A 20,511-nucleotide genomic window follows, 5' to 3' on the forward strand; every position below is an offset into this window, starting at 1 on the left:
TTTTGTAGCATTTCATTATGAAATTTAATTAAAATAATTGATTTACATAAAAGATGGTTAAAAGCTGTATAATAAGTCTTAATTGAAACCAACAGATTAAATCTCTGGTTGTACCGGTGATGTTAACCTGGCGGCCACGACATCTGACGACCTCCCAGTACATGGATATGGAGATGGAACACAGACTGAGCTCCGTCCTTCCCGTCATTGATAACTGAAATTAAGTGTATGAAACAGTACACTTGACACATATTCAATATAAAGACATGCAATGACCCACTAGCTGTTCTTACTGAATGATTTAGAACACAATCAAGCCAAAAAGTAATGAAAATTTAGACTGATCTTAAAGCAAGTTGATCATACTTTTGCTCATCTTTCGACCTCTTATGACACCTTCTTTGTACCCATGGTCCTATGACCTATTGTGACAATTACCTATTCTGTAGCCATCCTCATTTGACCTCTTGTGACAATTACCTATTCTGTAGCCATCCTCATTTGACCTATTGTGACAATTACCTATTCTGAAGCCATCCTCATTTGACCTATTGTGACAATTACCTATTCTGTAGCCATCCTCATTTGACCTATTGTGACAATTACCTATTCTGTAGCCATCCTCATTTGACCTATTGTGACAATTACCTATTCTGAAGCCATCCTCATTTGACCTATTGTGACAATTACCTATTCTGTAACCATCCTCATTTGACCTCTTGTGACAATTACCTATTATGTAACCATCCTCATTTGACCTCTTGTGACACTTACCTATTCTGTAGCCATCCTCATTTAAACTCTTGTGACAATTACCTATTCTGTAGTCATCCTCACTTGACCTCTTGTGACAATTACCTATTCTGTAGTCATCCTCATTTGACCCCTTGTGACACTTACCTATTCTGAAGTCATCCTCACTTGACCTCTTGTGACACTTACCTATTCTGTAACCATCCTCATTTGACCTCTTGTGACAATTACCTATTCTGTAACCATCCTCATTTGACCTCTTGTGACACTTACCTATTCTGTAGCCATCCTCATTTGACCTCTTGTGACACTTACCTATTCTGAAGCCATCCTTATTTGACCTCTCTTGACAATTACCTATTCTGAAGTCATCCTCACTTGACCTCTTGTGACAATTACCTATTCTGTAACCATCCTCATTTGACCTATTGTGACAATTACCTATTCTGTAGCCATCCTCATTTGACCTATTGTGACAATTACCTATTCTGTAGTCATCCTCATTTGACCTATTGTGACAATTACCTATTCTGAAGCCATCCTCATTTGACCTCTTGTAACAATACCTATTCTGTAGCCATCCTCATTTGACCTATTGTGACAATTCCTATTCTGTAGCCATCCTCATTTGACCCCTTGTGACAATTACCTATTCTGTAACCATCCTCATTTGACCCCTTGTGACAATTACCTATTCTGTAGCCATCCTCATTTGACCTCTCTTGACACTTACCTATTCTGTAGCCATCCTCATTTAAACTCTCGTGACAATTACCTATTCTGTAGCCATCCTCATTTAAACTCTTGTGACAATTACCTATTCTGTAGCCATCCTCATTTAAACTCGTGACAATTACCAATTCTTAAGCCATCCTCATTTGACCTATTGTGACAATTACCTATTCTGAAGCCATCCTCATTTGACCTATTGTGACAATTACCTATTCTGTAGTCATCCTCATTTGACCTATTGTGACAATTACCTATTCTGTAGCCATCCTCATTTGACCTATTGTGACAATTACCTATTATGTAGCCATCCTCATTTAAACTCTTGTGACAATTACCTATTATGTAGCCATCCTCATTTAAACTCTTGTGACAATTACCTATTCTGTAGCCATCCTCATTTGACCTCTTGTGACAATTACCTATTCTGTAGCCATCCTCATTTAAACTCTTGTGACAATTACCTATTCTGTAGTCATCCTCATTTAAACTCTTGTGACAATTACCTATTCTGTAACCATCCTCATTTGACCTATTGTGACAATTACCTATTCTGTAGCCATCCTCATTTGACCTATTGTGACAATTACCTATTCTGTAGTCATCCTCATTTGACCTCTTGTGACAATTACCTATTCTGTAGCCATCCTCATTTAAACTCTTGTGACAATTACCTATTCTGTAGCCATCCTCATTTGACCTATTGTGACAATTACCTATTCTGTAGCCATCCTCATTTGACCTATTGTGACAATTACCTATTCTGTAGTCATCCTCATTTGACCTCTTGTGACAATTACCTATTATGTAGCCATCCTCATTTAAACTCTTGTGACAATTACCTATTCTGTAGTCATCCTCATTTGACCTATTGTGACAATTACCTATTCTGTAGCCATCCTCATTTGACCTATTGTGACAATTACCTATTCTGAAGCCATCCTCATTTGACCTATTGTGACAATTACCTATTCTGTAGCCATCCTCATTTTACCTATTGTGACAATTACCTATTCTGTAGCCATCCTCATTTTACCTATTGTGACAATTACCTATTCTGTAGCCATTGTCCTTTGACCTATTGTGACAACCATCCTTCCACCTCTTGTGACATTTACTCAATGCTCTTTGACTCTATGACCAATAGCCTTAACAAATGTACTCTACCCAATGTCCTACGACCTTGACACTTAACTACTCTGTACCCAATGTCCTATGACCTTGACATGTACCTACTCTTTACACATTGTCCTATGACCTTGACACTTACCTACTCTGTACCCATTGTCAAGTTTTTTCTCTTCAGCAACAGTCTTTGCCACCAGCAGTAAATGGCCAAGCAGCTTAAAAAAGAAATTTGGAAATATAAGTATAAAAGTGTGAAATTTAATTTGTGTATTAACATAATGCCTTGTTAATACTGACAGTATTGTTGGCAACAAATCAGATGGAAAAGTCGAAGGAATTATCTTGAACTAAACCAGTGTAAAGTAGAATTCCACAGAAGTGGGTGTGTCACCTGCCCCACTAACTATCATAAGCCAAATACAAAGTTACACAGGGATGTGGCATGAGATAGCAGAAACACAGACCAGAACAGGAAATTGATTATGAGAACTACGTATGTGACAAAAGGCATGCAGAACAAGAGGTCAATGGGGCCTGCATCCCTAACTTCGTGTAAAAGCATTTACCTCATTTCCCCTATTGGCCCTGGCCTGTGGGGTACCACACCCTCCATTTATATTTATTTGATCTACTTTGGTCAATATTACTCCAGAACAAATTTAATCAGAATCCATCTAGTACATATGTAGTTCAGGATAAGTAGGGGTTAAAATGATTTACCATTATGAGGGTCCTGTCCCTTTGTCCCTGTGGTGCCATACCCTTTATTTTATACAACATTGGAACTCCTTCGCCCAATAATGCTCCAGCCCAAATTTAATTAAAGTTGTTAAGTCATTCAGGCCTGGATGCAATTGATAGGAAATGGAAAATATCTCCAAAATGGTCATCTGTGTTAGGGGGCACTAACTAATGACTCACATGGACAATACCTCCACAATGGTCAGCTGTCTTAGGGGACACTAACTAATGACTCGCATGGACAACACCTCCACAATGGTCAGTTGTCTTAGGGGGCACTAACTAATGACTCACATGGACAATACCTCCATAATGGTCAGCTGTCTTAGAGGGCACTAACTAATGACTCACATAGACAATACCTCCACAATGGTCAGCTGTTTTAGGGGACACTAACTAATGACTCACATGGACAATACCTCCACAATGGTCAGCTGTCTTAGAGGGCACTAACTAATGACTCACATGGACAATACCTCCACAATGGTCAGCTGTCTTAGAGGACACTAACTAATGACTCACATGGACAACACCTCCACAATGGTCAGCTGTCTTAGGGGGCACTAACTAATGACTCACATGGACAACGCCTCCACAATGGTCAGCTGTCTTAGAGGACACTAACTAATGACTCACATGGACAACACCTCCACAATGGTCAGCTGTCTTAGGGGGCACTAACTAATGACTCACATGGACAACACCTCCACAATGGTCAGCTGTCTTAGGGGTCACTAACTAATGGCTCACATGGACAATACCTCCATAATGGTCAGCTGTCTTAGTGGGGCACTAACTAATGACTCACATGGACAATACCTCCACAATGGTCAGCTGTCTTAGTGGGGCACTAACTAATGGCTCACATGGACAATACCTCCACAATGGTCAGCTGTCTTAGTGGGTACTAACTAATGACTCACATGGACAACACCTCCACAATGGTCAACTGTCTTAGTGGGTACTAACTAATGACGCACATGGACAATACCTCCACAATGGTCAGCTGTCTTAGAGGGCACTAACTAATGACTCACATGGACAATACCTCCACAATGGTCAACTGTCTTAGGGGGCACTAACTAATGACTCACATGGACAACACCTCCACAATGGTCAGCTGTCTTAGAGGGCACTAAGTAATGACTCACATGGACAACACCTCCACAATGGTCAGCTGTCTTAGGGGGCACTAACTAATGGCTCACATGGACATCACCTCCACAATGGTCAGCTGTCTTAGTGGGGCACTAACTAATGACGCACATGGACAACACCTCCAGAATGGTCAGCTGTCTTAGAGGGCACTAACTAATGACTCACATGGACAATACCTCCACAATGGTCAACTGTCTTAGAGGGCACTAACTAATGGCTCACAAGGACAACACCTCCACAATGGTCAGCTGTCTTAGAGGGCACTAACTAATGACTCACATGGACAATACCTCCACAATGGTCAGCTGTTTTAGGGGACACTAACTAATGTTTCGCATGGACAACACCTCCACAATGGTCAGCTGTCTTAGGGGACACTAACTAATGACTCACATGGACAACACCTCACAATGGTCAACTGTCTTAGAGGGCACTAACTAATGGCTAACATGGACAATACCTCCACAATGGTCAGCTGTCTTAGTGGGGCACTAACTAATGACTCACATGGACAACACCTCCACAATGGTCAACTGTCTTAGTGGGGCACTAACTAATGGCTCACATGGAAAATACCTCCACAATGGTCAGCTGTCTTAGGGGGCACTAACTAATGACTCACATGGACAATACCTCCACAATGGTCAGCTGTCTTAGGGGGCACTAACTAATGACTCACATGGACAATATCTCCACAATGGTCAGCTGTCTTAGAGGGCACTAACTAATGACTCACATGGACAATACATCCACAATGGTCAACTGTCTTAGGGGGCACTAACAAATGGCTCACATGGACAATACCTCCACAATGGTCAACTGTCTTAGGGGGTACTAACTAATGACTCACATGGACAACACCTCCACAATGGTCAGCTGTCTTAGGGGGTATAACTAATGGTTCACATATACAATACCTCCACAATGGTCAGCTGTCTTAGGGGACACTAACTAATGACTCACATGGACAACACCTCCACAATGGTCAACTGTCTTAGGGGGCACTAACTAATGGCTCACATGGACAATACCTCCACAATGGTCACCTGTCTTAGGGGGCACTAACTAATGACTTACATGGACAATACCTCCACAATGGTCAGCTGTCTTAGGGGGCACTAACTAATGACTCACATGGACAATATCTCCACAATGGTCAGCTGTCTTAGAGGGCACTAACTAATGACTCACATGGACAATACCTCCACAATGGTCAACTGTCTTAGGGGGCACTAACAAATGGCTCACATGGACAACACCTCCACACTGGTCAGCTGTCTTAGGGGGTATAACTAATGGTTCACATATACAATACCTCCACAATGGTCAGCTGTCTTAGGGGACACTAACTAATGACTCACATGGACAACACCTCCACAATGGTCAGGGGGCACTAACTTATGACTCACATGGACAACACCTCCACAATGGTCAGCTGTCTTAGTGGGGCACTAACTAATGACTCACATGGACAATACCTCCACAATGGTCAACTGTCTTAGGGGGTACTAACTAATGACTCACATGGACAATACCTCCACAATGGTCAGCTGTCTTAGGGGGCACTAACTTATGACTCACATGGACAACACCTCCACAATGGTCAACTGTCTTAGAGGACACTAACTAATGACTCACATGGACAACACCTCCACAATGGTCAGCTGTCTTAGGGGGCACTAACTTATGACTCACATGGACAACACCTCCACAATGGTCAGCTGGGATTTTGATCGATTTTGATCGATTTTGATATTATATAGGATGTTACTTAAGGGATTATAATTTCATTTTGTAAGCTTGCCACAATTTCAGTTCCTTGTTATAATAAATATATCAAGTTTTACAGAGCATATTTGATTGAAAGTTGTTTCACAATAGGCCAGCCATCAACATCTTAGGTATGCATATTTTTTTTTTCAAAACAAAGTGTTTCTCTAAAGGACACATCAAACCCAGAATCACTGCAGAAAAAGGCTTAGTGAAAAGTTTGAAGGATCATGAAGAACATGCCATGACATAAGCTCACTTATCCTTTAGTTGTAACAATTTACTAGTACAAACAAATGATATGTCACTGGACACGTACCTGCTCGTCCTCCTGTTGTGCAGCGTTTATCCCTGTGATAGGTTTCCTGGGGATTACTAGAAAGTGAACTGGAGCCTGAGGAGCCACATCACTGAAGGCAATGCACTGTAAACCGTCACAACAATACATGTATGTTATATAAATATCAACAAATATGTCTCTTCTGTCTTACTAGGCATTGATCATTTTTGCATTCAATTGACCTTTGACCTAAGGTCAGGGTCATACTGCACAAGAGTTCAGTCAATGTGACCTTACAGTAAGGTAATGCAATGCACATTGGCTTCAGGTAATGCATGTTCATTGCAAGTTTTATCAAGATATCTTCAATGATTAAGAAATTATGGCCAAGACAAAATTCACATTTACTTGAACTTTGACCTTGAGGTCATGGTTTTCTGTTTGTTTGTTTGCTGGGTTTATTGCCTCATGAACAGCCTGGGTCATTTTGAAGCAGGGTCTACTTGTATTAGTTGGTGATTATTCCACTGGACAACATATGGGAGGCCTATTGCATGCCATCCAGAGCAATAAGGGAAAAGTGTCTTGCCCAAGGACACTTCCATGACAGTACAGACTGGCCCGTTTCTCAGCTTCCCGAAAAACACAAACCGATATGTGAATGGAGCAAATGAGCACTGAACTGAGCACCTTGGATCTTCACCTGAGGTTACCTGGACGACACTCTAATTGACTGAGTTATCATGGCCACTTTGAGGTCAAGGTCACAATGATCCAATGATGGAGCACTGGACTTTGTCAGTGGGTAATTAAGGTATACAGCATAAAGATATCTTTAATGGTTTACAAGTTATTGCTGGGACAAGAATTATTGGAAAAACAAGAATTAGCTAAATAATTTTCATTTGTTTGACCATGAGGTCAAGGTCAGTGATGTAACTTCACATGCAAGTATGCCTTACATTTCATCAAAATATCTTCTACAGTTTAGAAGTAATAGCCATGGGAAGAAACTATTGTAAACTTTTTCACATATTTGACCTTTGACCTTACCTTAAGGTCAAGGTCAAAATGACCTAACGGCAGTGCATTGCTTTTCAGCTACTGTTGATGCGGGTATCCTTCAAGTTAAATCAACATATCTTTAACAGTTCAGAAGTTATGGCCTATACACGAAATTATTAGAACCAGAAGAAGAAACTGTTCTTATACAATGTCTTCCTTCATTTGAAGTGGAGACAAAATAAGTTACTCTATATTCATCAGCTGGTGGTTTCATTTTTACTCAATTACTCAATGGACCTTGTGTAATACTGATACATGTATCAAGATATAAAATGATGTCTTTCTTTTTATGTAATTCTGATTCACATACTACAGACACTCATTCTATGCCCTGCCATTTTATGAGGTGAGAAAGGAGGTAATACAGTGCTACCAATGTCTTTCTATCTCGCTCTGTTCTAAATCAAGGACATTATAGGGTCCTGATCCCCTCAACATATTTATACCATTGTATCATAAACATCAAGTTATACAGTTGATCACATTGTCATTCTGGTGGTAATTGGTCAAGAATAATGACCTTTTGACCCATGACCCACTGTTACTTTGGACCCATGTCAGTAGTGACCTTTAATTTGTTTGTCACTTTTGACCCCCACTGCATGGGATGCTTTGTTGTGTGTGGGCATTAATGCATTACAGGCACTGTCAAGTTAAATATTCATTGTTTTTGCTTGTTCTTTCCAGCGACTTATTTAGTTTTTTTTTGGTTATATTGTCTGTTACAAAATATAACATGTAGAATTGTGTGTGTTCATACCTTATCGTCCTCATACAGAATGTCTGCAGGAATAGTCTTATCCAGAATCTTGCTGAAGATGGTTGTTCCCGCTGTTGAGGGTTTGACAGCATGCACAGCAGCCTTCACTTCATCTTTACATTTCTGGGGCGATGTACAGATACTCTAATGAAATAAGGGGAATGATTCATAAAAACTAGACCTCATTCAATTCAAATCTTCAAAACTTACAATCACAACAATATCAAAACATCTTGATCACTACCATGGTTTATTTCTTTTGTGAACTGTTTAATAAGTCTAATTTTCCCAACAATTATAATTTTCAGATCTGTCAAAGACCTCAAATGATAGGCAAGTGTGAGAAACAAACATAGTAATAAAAACTGTGAGAAACAAACATAGTAATAAAAACTGTGAGAAACAAACATAGTAATAAAAACTGTGAGAAACAAACATAGTAATAAAAACTGTGAGAAACAAACATAGTAATAAAAACTGTGAGAAACAAACATAGTAATAAAAACTGTGAGAAACAAACATAGTAATAAAAACTGTGAGAAACAAACATAGTAATAAAAACTGCGAGAAACAAACATAGTAATAAAAACTGTAAAAGTAGATATTTTCACACATTGAAATTTTCGCTTAGTCAGCTTTCAAATTTTTTGTGGTGTAGATATTTTCTCGCTGTCAGTGTAATGCTGAAGATACATTTTTGTGCTGTGATGTCTCTGTTTACTTTGCTAAAATTATTTTTCAGTGCATAGTGTAACTGTGTAGTTAATAATTAAGCGTTTTTACTGAAATACCCTAAACAGGATTTCTATAAACACACTATACACGTACTCCACTACACTATACAGTACTGTACCAGACTAGTGTCTTTATAATCTATTGAAATGTAACAATGGAAGTGTCCATATCGGGGGACATGGTTACGTGGAGAGCGGTAAGAGTGAGTAAATATCACTGGGGTTTATATACAGCAGTCATTATAGATCTATAGTCCTGAATCTCATTACAGATCATTTTTCATATTAGTATATAGGGCTCTGTGTCTCAAACACTTGACCGGCTATATACAGGACAACATTACACAACATGGATGACATGACACTTGAAGCGGACATGCGTTTTGGATTTTGTTGTATTTAGTTAATTGGGTTGAAATATTCTTATGTCAGAATTTTCACATGTTAATATGTTCGCATGTGGATATTTTCCCTGAGATTTAATGATCGCGAAATAAGTGAAAATTTCCATGCTACGAATATTTTTACTTTTACAGTATACAAGAGATCACAGAGGGATCTTGGCACCAATGTGAAAAAACTGGAAAAACAGATTCCTGTAAGTGCCATCGTGATAATCTGCAGTTCTACCTCGGCTCCTGAATCAAAGAAGCATCCTCCATCAGCTGAGTGACAGATACTGTTTTTAACACTATGTACAAACCACATCAGCCCTTTCTTTTTACAATATATACACTGACACAGGATTTTATATGTATTATCTGTACCCAGTACCTTTTACAATATATACACTGACACAGGATTTTATATGTATTATCTGTACCCAGTTCCTTTTACAATATATACACTGACACAGGATTTTATATGTATTATCTGTACCCAGTACCTTTTACAATATATACACTGATACAGGATTTTATATATTAATGCATTTGTATCTGTACACCAGTACCTTTTACAATATATACACTGATACAGGATTTTATACATATTATCTGTACCCCAATACCTTTGATCCTTGTACTACGCTGAGTCTGGTAGCAACGCTGACAACAGCGATGTACTTCAAGGCAGAAAGCTGGTGTTGGCTTCTACACACATTCCTCAGAATGGTCGTAAACATCCTTTAAACAGTTCAGGTCTACAATCAGCATTTGATAATCAATATTAGTGGGGTAAATGTGTGTTGTTAGTACTTCTTCTGCCTAAAATTGAAAACTTCATTATCAAGAGGCCAAATGGGCCTGTATACATCAACTAGCTCTACAGCAACTTTGAAGTTGATATACGTTGAAATGAAATATGTTGTCATTTTTGGACATTACCAGGAAGAAGTGTTAATAATTCAATAACTATTGTTAAGAGACAGACACATTCCAGGGAGCTCTTTCACAGGTCATACTTAATGTAGTTAAAATTGATATTGATTAATAATCTTATATACATAACTGCTGACACCAAGTGTATTATCTAGCCTGACTCGTGGGAAGCATGTAAACACCTAGTGAAGGCAAGATAATTCTAAAGTAGAAAAAAAATTAATTTGGTAAATCAGATGAGAGATTTGCACATAAAGAATCAACTAAGTGAGTAGCCAGAGTTTCCTCTGGTCTTGGCACCATGTCTGGTGTTAAGCAAGAGCGCACTACTATATGAAAACGTGGAATTCCCTGACAGTCTGTTTGGTGTCGCTAAGATTTTTGTGCAAATACAATAAAATCTGGTACGACATAACACCTACCTTACACATATGGATAAATGAGATATTTATTTACCCCAAAATACCCATTTAGTCCCATATAAGTGTTATATTCCATCCATATTGTTATGTCATGCCCGATTTTATGGAGTTTGCACCAAAATCTTAGTGACACCAAACGGTTTCGGAGAATTCCACGTTTTCATATAGTAGTATGCTCTGGCCCTACACCAGACATGGTGTCAGAGCCAGAGGAAACTCGGGCTACTGAGCGAGTATTCTATAAGGATAAAAAAATATATATATATCTGACACCTGGTATTTTGTATATGGAGCTCAGAACTCTGTTATATTACCCAAATTACTTTGGTGTAATCAGGCATCTATCTGTCAGAATGTCTATAATGTCTGGTGTCAGGGCCAGAGGAAGCTGGCTACTTCTTCCTGTACAAAAACATGGGGCTCTGGGACTAGCAGCCACACATGGTGCCAGGCCCAGAGGAAACTCGGGCTAGGACTAGTTCAGATGGACTCAGATCCAGCTTCTCTGGACGACTTTTAAACATATAACTATTTAACTTTTTTTCATAATATTCTTTCTTAAACGAACCATTCCAATTTAAATGCGTCAATTTTAAATAAAGGCTTGCTTCACATCTTGGGTAATTGTGAGGTGACATTAAATATGTTCCACCTTCGACTGTCCTGCATGACATACCTAACGTTAAGCTTACCTACTGCAAGTAACTTATGGATTGTAACACATTTTTGGTCGTTCATGCGATTGACAGCGTCACTCGCTTGTTTTACAATCACATGACTTAACTTATTTAAATACTTGCTCTCAGTTGGATCTTTAGCTTGTCCTACTTACCCTTATATCCAACACGTAACCTAAAGCAAGCCAAAGCGAAACTACGCTTGAAATAATAATCAGCTCCACTTATGATGACAGCGCCACCTGGCGGCAATAATAAACAGGAAGAAGCAGACATGTAAATATCTCGATGACTGACAACAACAGATCGGAGTTTGATTGATAAAATGCCTCGACACATCAGGGATAAGACAACGGGATGACAAACCAGGGTAACCCCAGTCGATTTGCGGACTATTTCGTGGTCTGTGGGCTGGATGCGGGGTCTGGATTAGAGCCGGATACGCTATCAGGTTCGTTGTTCAGCCTCTGCAACCATTGTTGATTTTCAGGGTGTTACCCCCGGTGAATTTGAGTTGTACTCATTGACGAGTGAAACGATCTACATGTGTCGTATATAAACAGAAAGAGATTTATAGAACTTAATTTTGTGACATTTTTTGTACACGTGTACAGTGATACCGTGCAACATTGAGATGACAGCATGAATACATACAATTAATACTATGCACAAGACAATGAGATCGATCTGACACCATGATCAGTCATTAGGATGATCAGGTGATGGAGTACGCTGATCACCAGGTCACACTTGGGTGAAACTGAAGTCGTTTGCTTAACTTTGTTTTCTATTCTGCTGATAAATATAACGTTCATTTTATTTTTGAAACACATATACATGAATATTAATGAAAAATAAATTGAAGCGGTTTGGTTCTGATTAGAAGATATTTAATTTGCATGCCGTGCATGTGGGGAACCAATTTCCTTGGGAGTTGATAAATATAATTATTGCATTGGCTACTCATTACTTATAATTAGATAAACCTTTTAAAACTAATCAGCATGGGTGGGGGTTTAGAAGGAAATATCATTATAAGGTAGCAGGTATCTGAATAATTCATATTGAATATTTGAATTATTGAGTGATTCACAAATAGATACTGAAAATGTATCTAAAAAATAGAAACAGATGCTTTTTAGAAATAATTTGGAACCCATTTGATAATTCATTAATATACAGTCATTTATTTTACTTCTCAAAGGTTGATCTAGACCAATTTTTCTACCGAAATTAGGTAGTACTCCCCACTAATGGTGTTTCCCGGGCCCCCTTTGAATAAAAACTTATTCCCCATCAAGAAAAAATCTCATAAAACAGTGGAAAATTCTCCAAAACAGGGGAAATTTCCCAAATTTTGATGAAATATGTAAGAATTTTTGCAAAGAATAGCTGTAAAATGTTACAGTTTAAAGAATAATTTAAGACACTGCATGCAGCCCTTCATTTCCCCTAAATTTCATAATGGGTACCGTAGTATTCCCCAAATCCTAGACTAACCCTTCTACAAATGTTATTAGTGAATTACAATGTATCACAACATAGTTTCCAATATTTTAAAGGGACATACATCATGGTTAAAACTTTTCTTTTGATTGATTGTACATGTTGTTATGTTTCTATGCTATCCAGATATTCACAGTTGATTTCCAACATCCAGCTTAAGCATAAAACCGCATCATTCATATTGGAAACATCAAATTTAGATATAACACCTGATTTACTGCATAAAATTTTGTTGTGGGCATGACAGATGTTACCTGATGCTTAAAATTTTAAAACCGAGTCCTTTGGTTGTATCAGAGACCTATATTCAGGGGTCGACATTAACTTTTTTCTGCACTTGTCCCTTCGGACAAGTTATAAGATAAATTCACTTGTCCGAATGAAATAATCACTTGTCCTACATGTGTTTCTACTTTCCATCTGTTATGTGTAAACAGCGAGATGATTTATTATAAAGTAGAGGTAAGCACTGCAAGCCATAATTTCGACTCATAATAATTACTAACAACAATAAAACAGCAAGAAAGTATTATTACAAGTTATTTAAGTTTTACTAAACCATCCTTTTTTTACCTAAAAGCAGATGAATGAAGTACTTTAAAATAATTAACTTTCATGAAGAACTGTTCGACTAAACTATAAACAAACTTACTAAAACATTAAAACATGTCACCGTTTTCTAGGGCACGGTAGTCTGCTTCATCTGTAGCCTCCTTAATTATATCAAAACTGATTCATTTTTATTACGATTCCAGCAGACGGTATCTGTCGTAGTATCAATGCTCTCACATGTACAGCATTCGCATGCGTTTCTAACATACTAGTGATACCGTTTACATGTTTTCGAGAGCCCTCGGAAGTCTACCATCATTTCTATGTAGTTCCGAATGAAGCTTTAATAAGCATGATCAACTCACTTCCGTTCGATGGTTAACACAATTTAAAGGAGTTTTTACTCATTTTACAGTGAGTATTGAATCAGTTTTGACTTCAGAATATAACATAAATAAAACACAAAGACAGATTTGTTACTTGTCCCGTCCCGTCGGACAAGTACTTTAATGATTTCACTTGTCCGACATCAATTTCGTCTGGTACCGGGCAATCGGACAAGCGTTAATGTCGACCCCTGATATTATGGGATTCGAAACTTCCGCTTTTCTCGCCGAGGCATGACCTCGTCTATTGTTCTCATAACCTGAAGTATATTAAGCACGAGATCTAGTGAGACCAAGCGCTGCGGCTGCGCACTAGGTGGATATCGGAGTTGTTTATATTAGTGACATGTGCCGTGCCAAGAGATGGCGACGGCTATCTGTGCACATGCATGTGTCACCGCGTTCGACCAAGATAACTTCACAATGGCGACACTTATACATGTGCACTGTAACGTATATCGGCAGATGTCAACAACGATGATTAAGTATAGTGTCTAACCGAAAAAAGCATCATTTCTCCGTTAAAGATTCATAAAGAAACATATGGAAAATGTCGTCTGATTTACTGTCATGGGATGATGATCTAAATTTAGATGTATTGTTAGAGAAATACACTGACAACGATTATTATATTTTCGATAGTGATAGTGACTTTGAAGACCCTAAACCTAATAAGAAAGGAAAAGTTGAGAAAAATAGTCAGTCATCTGCATCCACCACTAGACCAGTGATTCAGTTTTACAGTATAAACACCAGCGTTAAAACTATGCCGTTTGTTTTTTTAAAAGATATTTCTTGTTTATTAGACAAAAGCAAAATTCTAAAGTAAAATGATAAAAAAATACTGTCATGTATGATGATTGATAATATTTTATTATTTAATATTGAATACTTTGATAGTGCTTAGGTTATGTACCAATTGTAGATCTTTCCTTCTTTGGCTTTCTGAAAGAAAAAAAAAAATCAAGTTTGATAAGCATGATACATTATGGTATAGAATAGACAGTGAAGCTTCTATAAGATTTAATTTTGAAACATTCAAATTTCAAATACCCTGTAGTAAATTCATATGTCCCAAATGTAACTTTTTCGTATATTGAAAATTAGCCTAAAAATATATATATACATATAATTATATAAATCGGAATCATTTGTACACAAATGAAATTATGAATGGACCCATTTAAGTTTAATTGGGGAATGAGGACACACCTGAGGGATGTTTGTTTTCCAGAGTACAGGTAAATGTTTAGAATGTATACTGCAAAGCATGCTATGAACTCCCTTTAATCTAGTGATTTGGGGAGATGGACATGGCCAGCCTCAGGACAGGTGTTGACAATGCGACACACCTGTTGATTGATGTATATCTCAAAGGTAATAAAGGTGTGATCAATGTCCCTATGGTTGGGATGGAGTGGGGGAGCCCAGGCGATCACCGTGGCAACAATTTTTTCTGTAGACCCATGCCAGAAGTACAGGTACATACAGGTATACTCTACACATATTCTGAATGGACCCCCCTCTGAGTTTATTAGGAGATGCCCCATGGCCAGGTGTTGTTAATGTTTTTATCAAAGGTAAGGTGTGATCAATGTCCCTAAGGTTGGGATGGAGTAGGGGAGAACTTGGCGGGATCAATTATCACCATGAAGATTTCGTCTTCAGATTAGGAAATAACACAAACTACATGTCATGGATATCTGCTGAATGTCCTAAATGATACTGAATAATACTTTAGAAGTAGTTAAATAAATAAACATTATATGTAATTATAAACTAATATAACATATACCATTAACATCTTTACACCAAACCTCTTTAATTAATGTCATAAAATGAAAATTAAAAAAAAATAAAACCTCTAATATGAACAAAACTGGTAAATTTTATGAAAATATATATTGGCCATAATGAATAAAAACATAACTTTTTATTTTATTAATTTCCCCCGCAATACAATGAAATATACCACGACATTTAAAGTCTGCTATATGCAAAATGATCAATCCCTGCAATTCTGTATCAAATATCTGTTTTGAACACTAAATAATTTACTAAAAGTATAATATTTAATTTGCTTAAATTAGACTGATATATGCTATTTCAATTAATTCCAAATAATGCAATTTTTCAATAATGGCTTTAATTATTCATGAGATCAATGTTAATGGAAGTCATGATTATCACTATATAAAATTCTAAAGATTATAGTCATCAAATCACTAATCTAATTATAAATATTATAATAAAGTTGAATTGAATATAATTGATGGATTGTTTAAATTATATACACCTTCCAGTTAAAAACAAAATGGGCGATAGTATACTACAGTATACCTGCCATCTTTTTCTCTTGTTTTGTTTACTAATTTTCACTGGGCGATTACTAAATATTCACAGTGAATAACACAACAAGTTTGACTTCATACGATACAGTAACTATCAAGCAACAATAATTTGAAAATTGTGTTGAAATTGATCAATAAATAAAAAAGAAGTTTAACATAAACTGAGACCATGTAGCATCGTCTTAACACCAGACATAAGCTAACCAACGTGGTAATCACCGTAATGAGATCGATCACATGTGCAGTCTTTCGAACATAAAGTACGACGGAATACGTTTTATTCCCATAATTTTTTTTAATAAAATACTTGTTTACATAAAAATATGCATGTACGTTTGATTTGTTATCGGATAATAATCTTCTATGAGCTGTCATCAAGCTGACCGTGTTTCAGGCGTATATTTGGAACAGAAATGCACTCTGGGATATATTACCCCAATTTCCGCTCGTCGGTGTCATTTGGCAAGCCAATAAGCTTGTCGCGAATCCCTTTAGTATATAAGTCTCTGGTTGTATTGTAATAGGAATTATTATTAGCGAATAGCTCTCCGGTGTGGTGAAATGGTATGTAATTTCAATATGAATAGCTACAGATCAAGTTCAAGTTTTAGGGTTTTTGGGTCAAGGTCACTGTTACTGTTTTCAGAGGGGGCCAGTAAGAGACTTGTATTGCTAAAGCAATACCAACCAGCATGCTTGTTAATTAACATCTCTATGTGCATTATATTGAGCAAAAACCAACTGTCATTATTCATAAGGTGATCACTTTGCAATGCAAAAAGAACAATAAAAAATAGTAAACCCTGGTGTTGTTATAAAACCTCCATAGGTGAAATGGGTTATGCATGTAATGTTCAGAATTTTAAGCTTGTGAAAAATACATATGCATGCAACCTGGTTTTGACAAACTGATACTATAAAACTACATATTTGAATCTAATTGAAACTGTCTTCTCTGAAAGATTTATTTTTATGACTTTCACCTGACAGGTGAAAGCCCTGTATTAATTTTAATAAAGACATTCTATGCCTAAATTTGGGGTTCAAAGTATGATCTCCCTCCTAAATAAGTAGGACTGGCAAGTCTTTTTGAAGATATAGATATATGCTTTGATGGTTCATGTGGATAGTCCTTGCAAACACAATAGTCGTAATTAAATCTGAAGTGTCAAAAGTCAAAACATACTCTCAAGTAAGAACTTTTTTTTATTACTCTAGACAATTTACAATAGTTTATTGTTTTACAATTTTAGGTGACAATTTGCAGTGCCCTCCCCTTGACAGACCATTCAAGTCCAAAGTGCTGTTACACTTTCCTCAGTCAGTACCATGGAGTCCATTCGACAAAGACGCTGTCGGCATGGTAATTTATTGTTACATAGTATATTAAGCTTGCTACACTTGAAAATCCAATATTTCTATAGTGTCCTGTTAGAACACAGCAATGAAACATAATCCAATGTTATTTCATTTAAATCTAGACTATGATTTTGAGAGCATGTGGCACCACTTTCTTATCAGAGTTACACATTAAGGAATCATTTTTTTGTGAAACTTTAGAGACAAATGTATATGAATCATGACCAGAAATGATCAACACTACTTGGGCATTTTATCTTAAGGTCATGCAAGGTTACAGCATTACAACACAGGACAAATCATTCTAATGGTTGCATTGTGAATGCAATAACTTCATGAACAAACTTTTTTCTTGAAATATTTACCCAGATGTGTAAAAGAAAGTAATTTATGTCACATATGTAACTATGATGTCATGACGTCTGTGGCTTTATATAGCTGTGTTAAATTTAGACACCTAGATCCCATGTCAGGGCTGGTGAAAATTTCAATGTACGCTATGAAAATCTATCCCAGGCTAGTTGAATTTTGCAAAAAGTGAATGCAGTTCAGTATTTGAAGTATGAAATTGTATATCCCACCATGGGGTCATACAGATATCAAGCTGCATGTAATGTGTAGCTTCTGATAGACTGAATATAATGTGGTAGTTACAACCAGATTTCTGGTCACAGTATAATTATCAAAAGATAATATAGAGTCATTCTAATTCTTTTCTTGGAAATATTTGAATTAGCTGAACATTTTCTGAAATTTATCATTAGATGCATCGTGACTAGAATGTTTATGATACATATACTTACACAGGGTACAGTACTGGTTATAGATCAGTCATTCTATCTCTTAGATTATAATGACTAGATAATGTGCAACAATGTAAATGTTCTAAAATATGTGTATCATTGTTCTGTTGTTTAATTTATCTTACAGCTCTCCTTGCCAAAAGGATTAACATTTCGAACACAAAGAGATTCACGTCGACCCAAGTTCCATTCCTTTATCATTACAAAAGAAGATGGAAGCCGTAACTTTGGGTCAGCCTTTACTTACTATGAGGAAGTCAATGACAAGAAAATTAGTGCTGCCATGGAGACACTCCAGCATATGTACCAGGCTGAAGTGACGAGCTGTTCTATGGATAGTGGACGCTCGTCATGCGACACAAGTCCTCGACCTGGACATGACCGGCGACAAACAAGTCCTAGAGACAGTGCCCGCACTTATAACCCAGAAAAGGACAAACTTTTTGTGACAAAGACAATCTGTCTCATCATGCAGATGCCATTTGTGAGAGCATCACGGCAGTTCCTACGACAGTTGTACGAAGCGGTGTCAAAACCATTAGACACACACCTGACGTTGGAGAGCTATGTCTATAATATACTGTATGAAGTCCCACTTCCCCCTCCTGGTCGCAGTCTCAAATTTTATGGTGTTGAGATGCCCATCTTTTGTCAGAGGCCAAGTAAGTTCCTTAAGTGTATGTATATGGGACATTTAAGATCGCAAACAACAATAAATTGTTAAATTAATGACAGATATGCAGTTACTTTGAACAATTACAATAAATGTGTTCAAAAATATTAAGGACAAGATACATCTGCAAAAGTTGAAAAATCTGATGGTAAATTAAAATTCTTCCTTGTTCTTGACCAAAAATTCAAATATGTTTACAAAGTATGCATATCAGGGGTAGGTTTAATTGGTATCCGACAAGTAAGTCATGGTCACAGATATGTTTTGTTGGTATCAAGACATGTCATGGTTACAAATAAGTTTGGTTTATTCTGGTACTCAAAATTTGTACTGGTAGTATACTTATCATGGTTACAAATGAGATTGGTTTATACCCAAATTCATAGTATACTTGTTATGGTTACAAATAAGATTGGTTTATACCCAAATTCATAGTATACTTGTTATGGCCAATAGCAAGTTAAGTCATAATATAATCACAGTGACACAGGTCTAACTGCATGGAAACCAATATCCAATATACATGTACAACTGTATGCTGCATGATGACTAACATTTGTCAGATACTACATCTATATATAGCTACTAGAACACAAAACAATCAAGCTTTGAATAAAAATGAAAAAAAATCATGTTTGAAAATAACTTGCTATATGGATGGTAATTACAGGTGAACACTACTACAGGCATCATGGGCCTCTTGTTTATACCATTATACGATATCATCATATAACAGATTATGCGTAATGTTTTGGTGCCCAACATAAGAATCAATAAAGTAATCTGAGATCGATGGTGCCACTTAAGTCATATACATTGTGTGCTAAGATTCATTTACACTTCCAACTAAGAATGTAGGTGTTAATGAACCAATGCAAATCAAAAAGTCAGTTTATGTAAAGGCTTAAGGCCCTTCAACTCTTTGTCTGATGAAGATGACACGTAGGTGTGTGAGAGGCCACGTAGGTGTGTGAGAGGCCACGTAGGTGTGCGAGAGGCCACATGAGTGTGTGAGAGGTCACATAGGTGTGTGAGAGGCCACATAGGTGTGTGAGAGGCCACATAAGTGTGTGAAAGGCCATATAACTGTGTGAGAGGCCACATAGGTGTGTGAGAGGCCACATAGGTGTGTGAAGGCCACATAGGTGTGTGAGAGGCCACATAAGTGTGTGAGAAGCCACATAGGTTTGAGAGTTCACATATGTGTGTGAGAGGCCACATAGGTGTGTGAAAGGCCACATAACAGATAAGTGTGTGAGACGCCACATAGGTGTGTGAGAGGCCACATAAATATAAGTGTGTGGGAGGCCACATAGGTGAGTGAGAGGCAACATAGGTGTGTGAG

The 20,511-nt window shown here is 37.4% G+C and overlaps 2 protein-coding genes across 8 annotated transcripts in view; one reads left to right on the plus strand and one right to left on the minus strand.

The window, feature by feature from the left end:
- LOC117328231 (uncharacterized HIT-like protein Synpcc7942_1390) lies at positions 1-11,791 on the minus strand. 3 transcript variants are annotated; one of them, XM_033885687.1, is made up of 6 exons: positions 11,692-11,791; positions 10,128-10,259; positions 8,385-8,528; positions 6,599-6,703; positions 2,753-2,825; positions 1-214 (listed from the first exon to the last, which is right to left on the minus strand). In XM_033885687.1, the coding sequence occupies exons 2-6, from the start codon at positions 10,239-10,241 to the stop codon at positions 123-125; spliced, it is 528 nt and encodes a 175-aa protein (XP_033741578.1). In that variant the 5' UTR covers positions 10,242-10,259; positions 11,692-11,791; the 3' UTR covers positions 1-122. The 3 variants fall into 3 exon arrangements, with proteins under 3 accessions (XP_033741578.1, XP_033741580.1, XP_033741579.1); XM_033885689.1 differs by having other exon boundaries at positions 10,128-10,242; positions 11,692-11,778; XM_033885688.1 differs by lacking the exon at positions 11,692-11,791 and adding an exon at positions 11,552-11,574.
- The window catches only part of LOC117328230 (DENN domain-containing protein 5B-like), a 66,762-nt gene continuing 58,020 nt past the window's right edge, over positions 11,770-20,511 (plus strand). For 4 of the 5 annotated variants that reach the window (XM_033885682.1, XM_033885685.1, XM_033885684.1 and 1 more), the window contains exons 1-3: positions 11,770-11,987; positions 17,585-17,694; positions 18,621-19,155. In XM_033885682.1, the coding sequence (XP_033741573.1) occupies positions 11,894-11,987; positions 17,585-17,694; positions 18,621-19,155 (739 nt within the window). In that variant the 5' untranslated portion in view covers positions 11,770-11,893. The remainder of the gene's footprint in view (positions 11,988-17,584; positions 17,695-18,620; positions 19,156-20,511) is intronic. The other variant, XM_033885686.1, reaches the window with a different exon arrangement.

Source organism: Pecten maximus, chromosome 5 (genome assembly GCF_902652985.1).
Source record: "Pecten maximus chromosome 5, xPecMax1.1, whole genome shotgun sequence".
Lineage (NCBI taxonomy): Eukaryota > Metazoa > Mollusca > Bivalvia > Pectinida > Pectinidae > Pecten > Pecten maximus.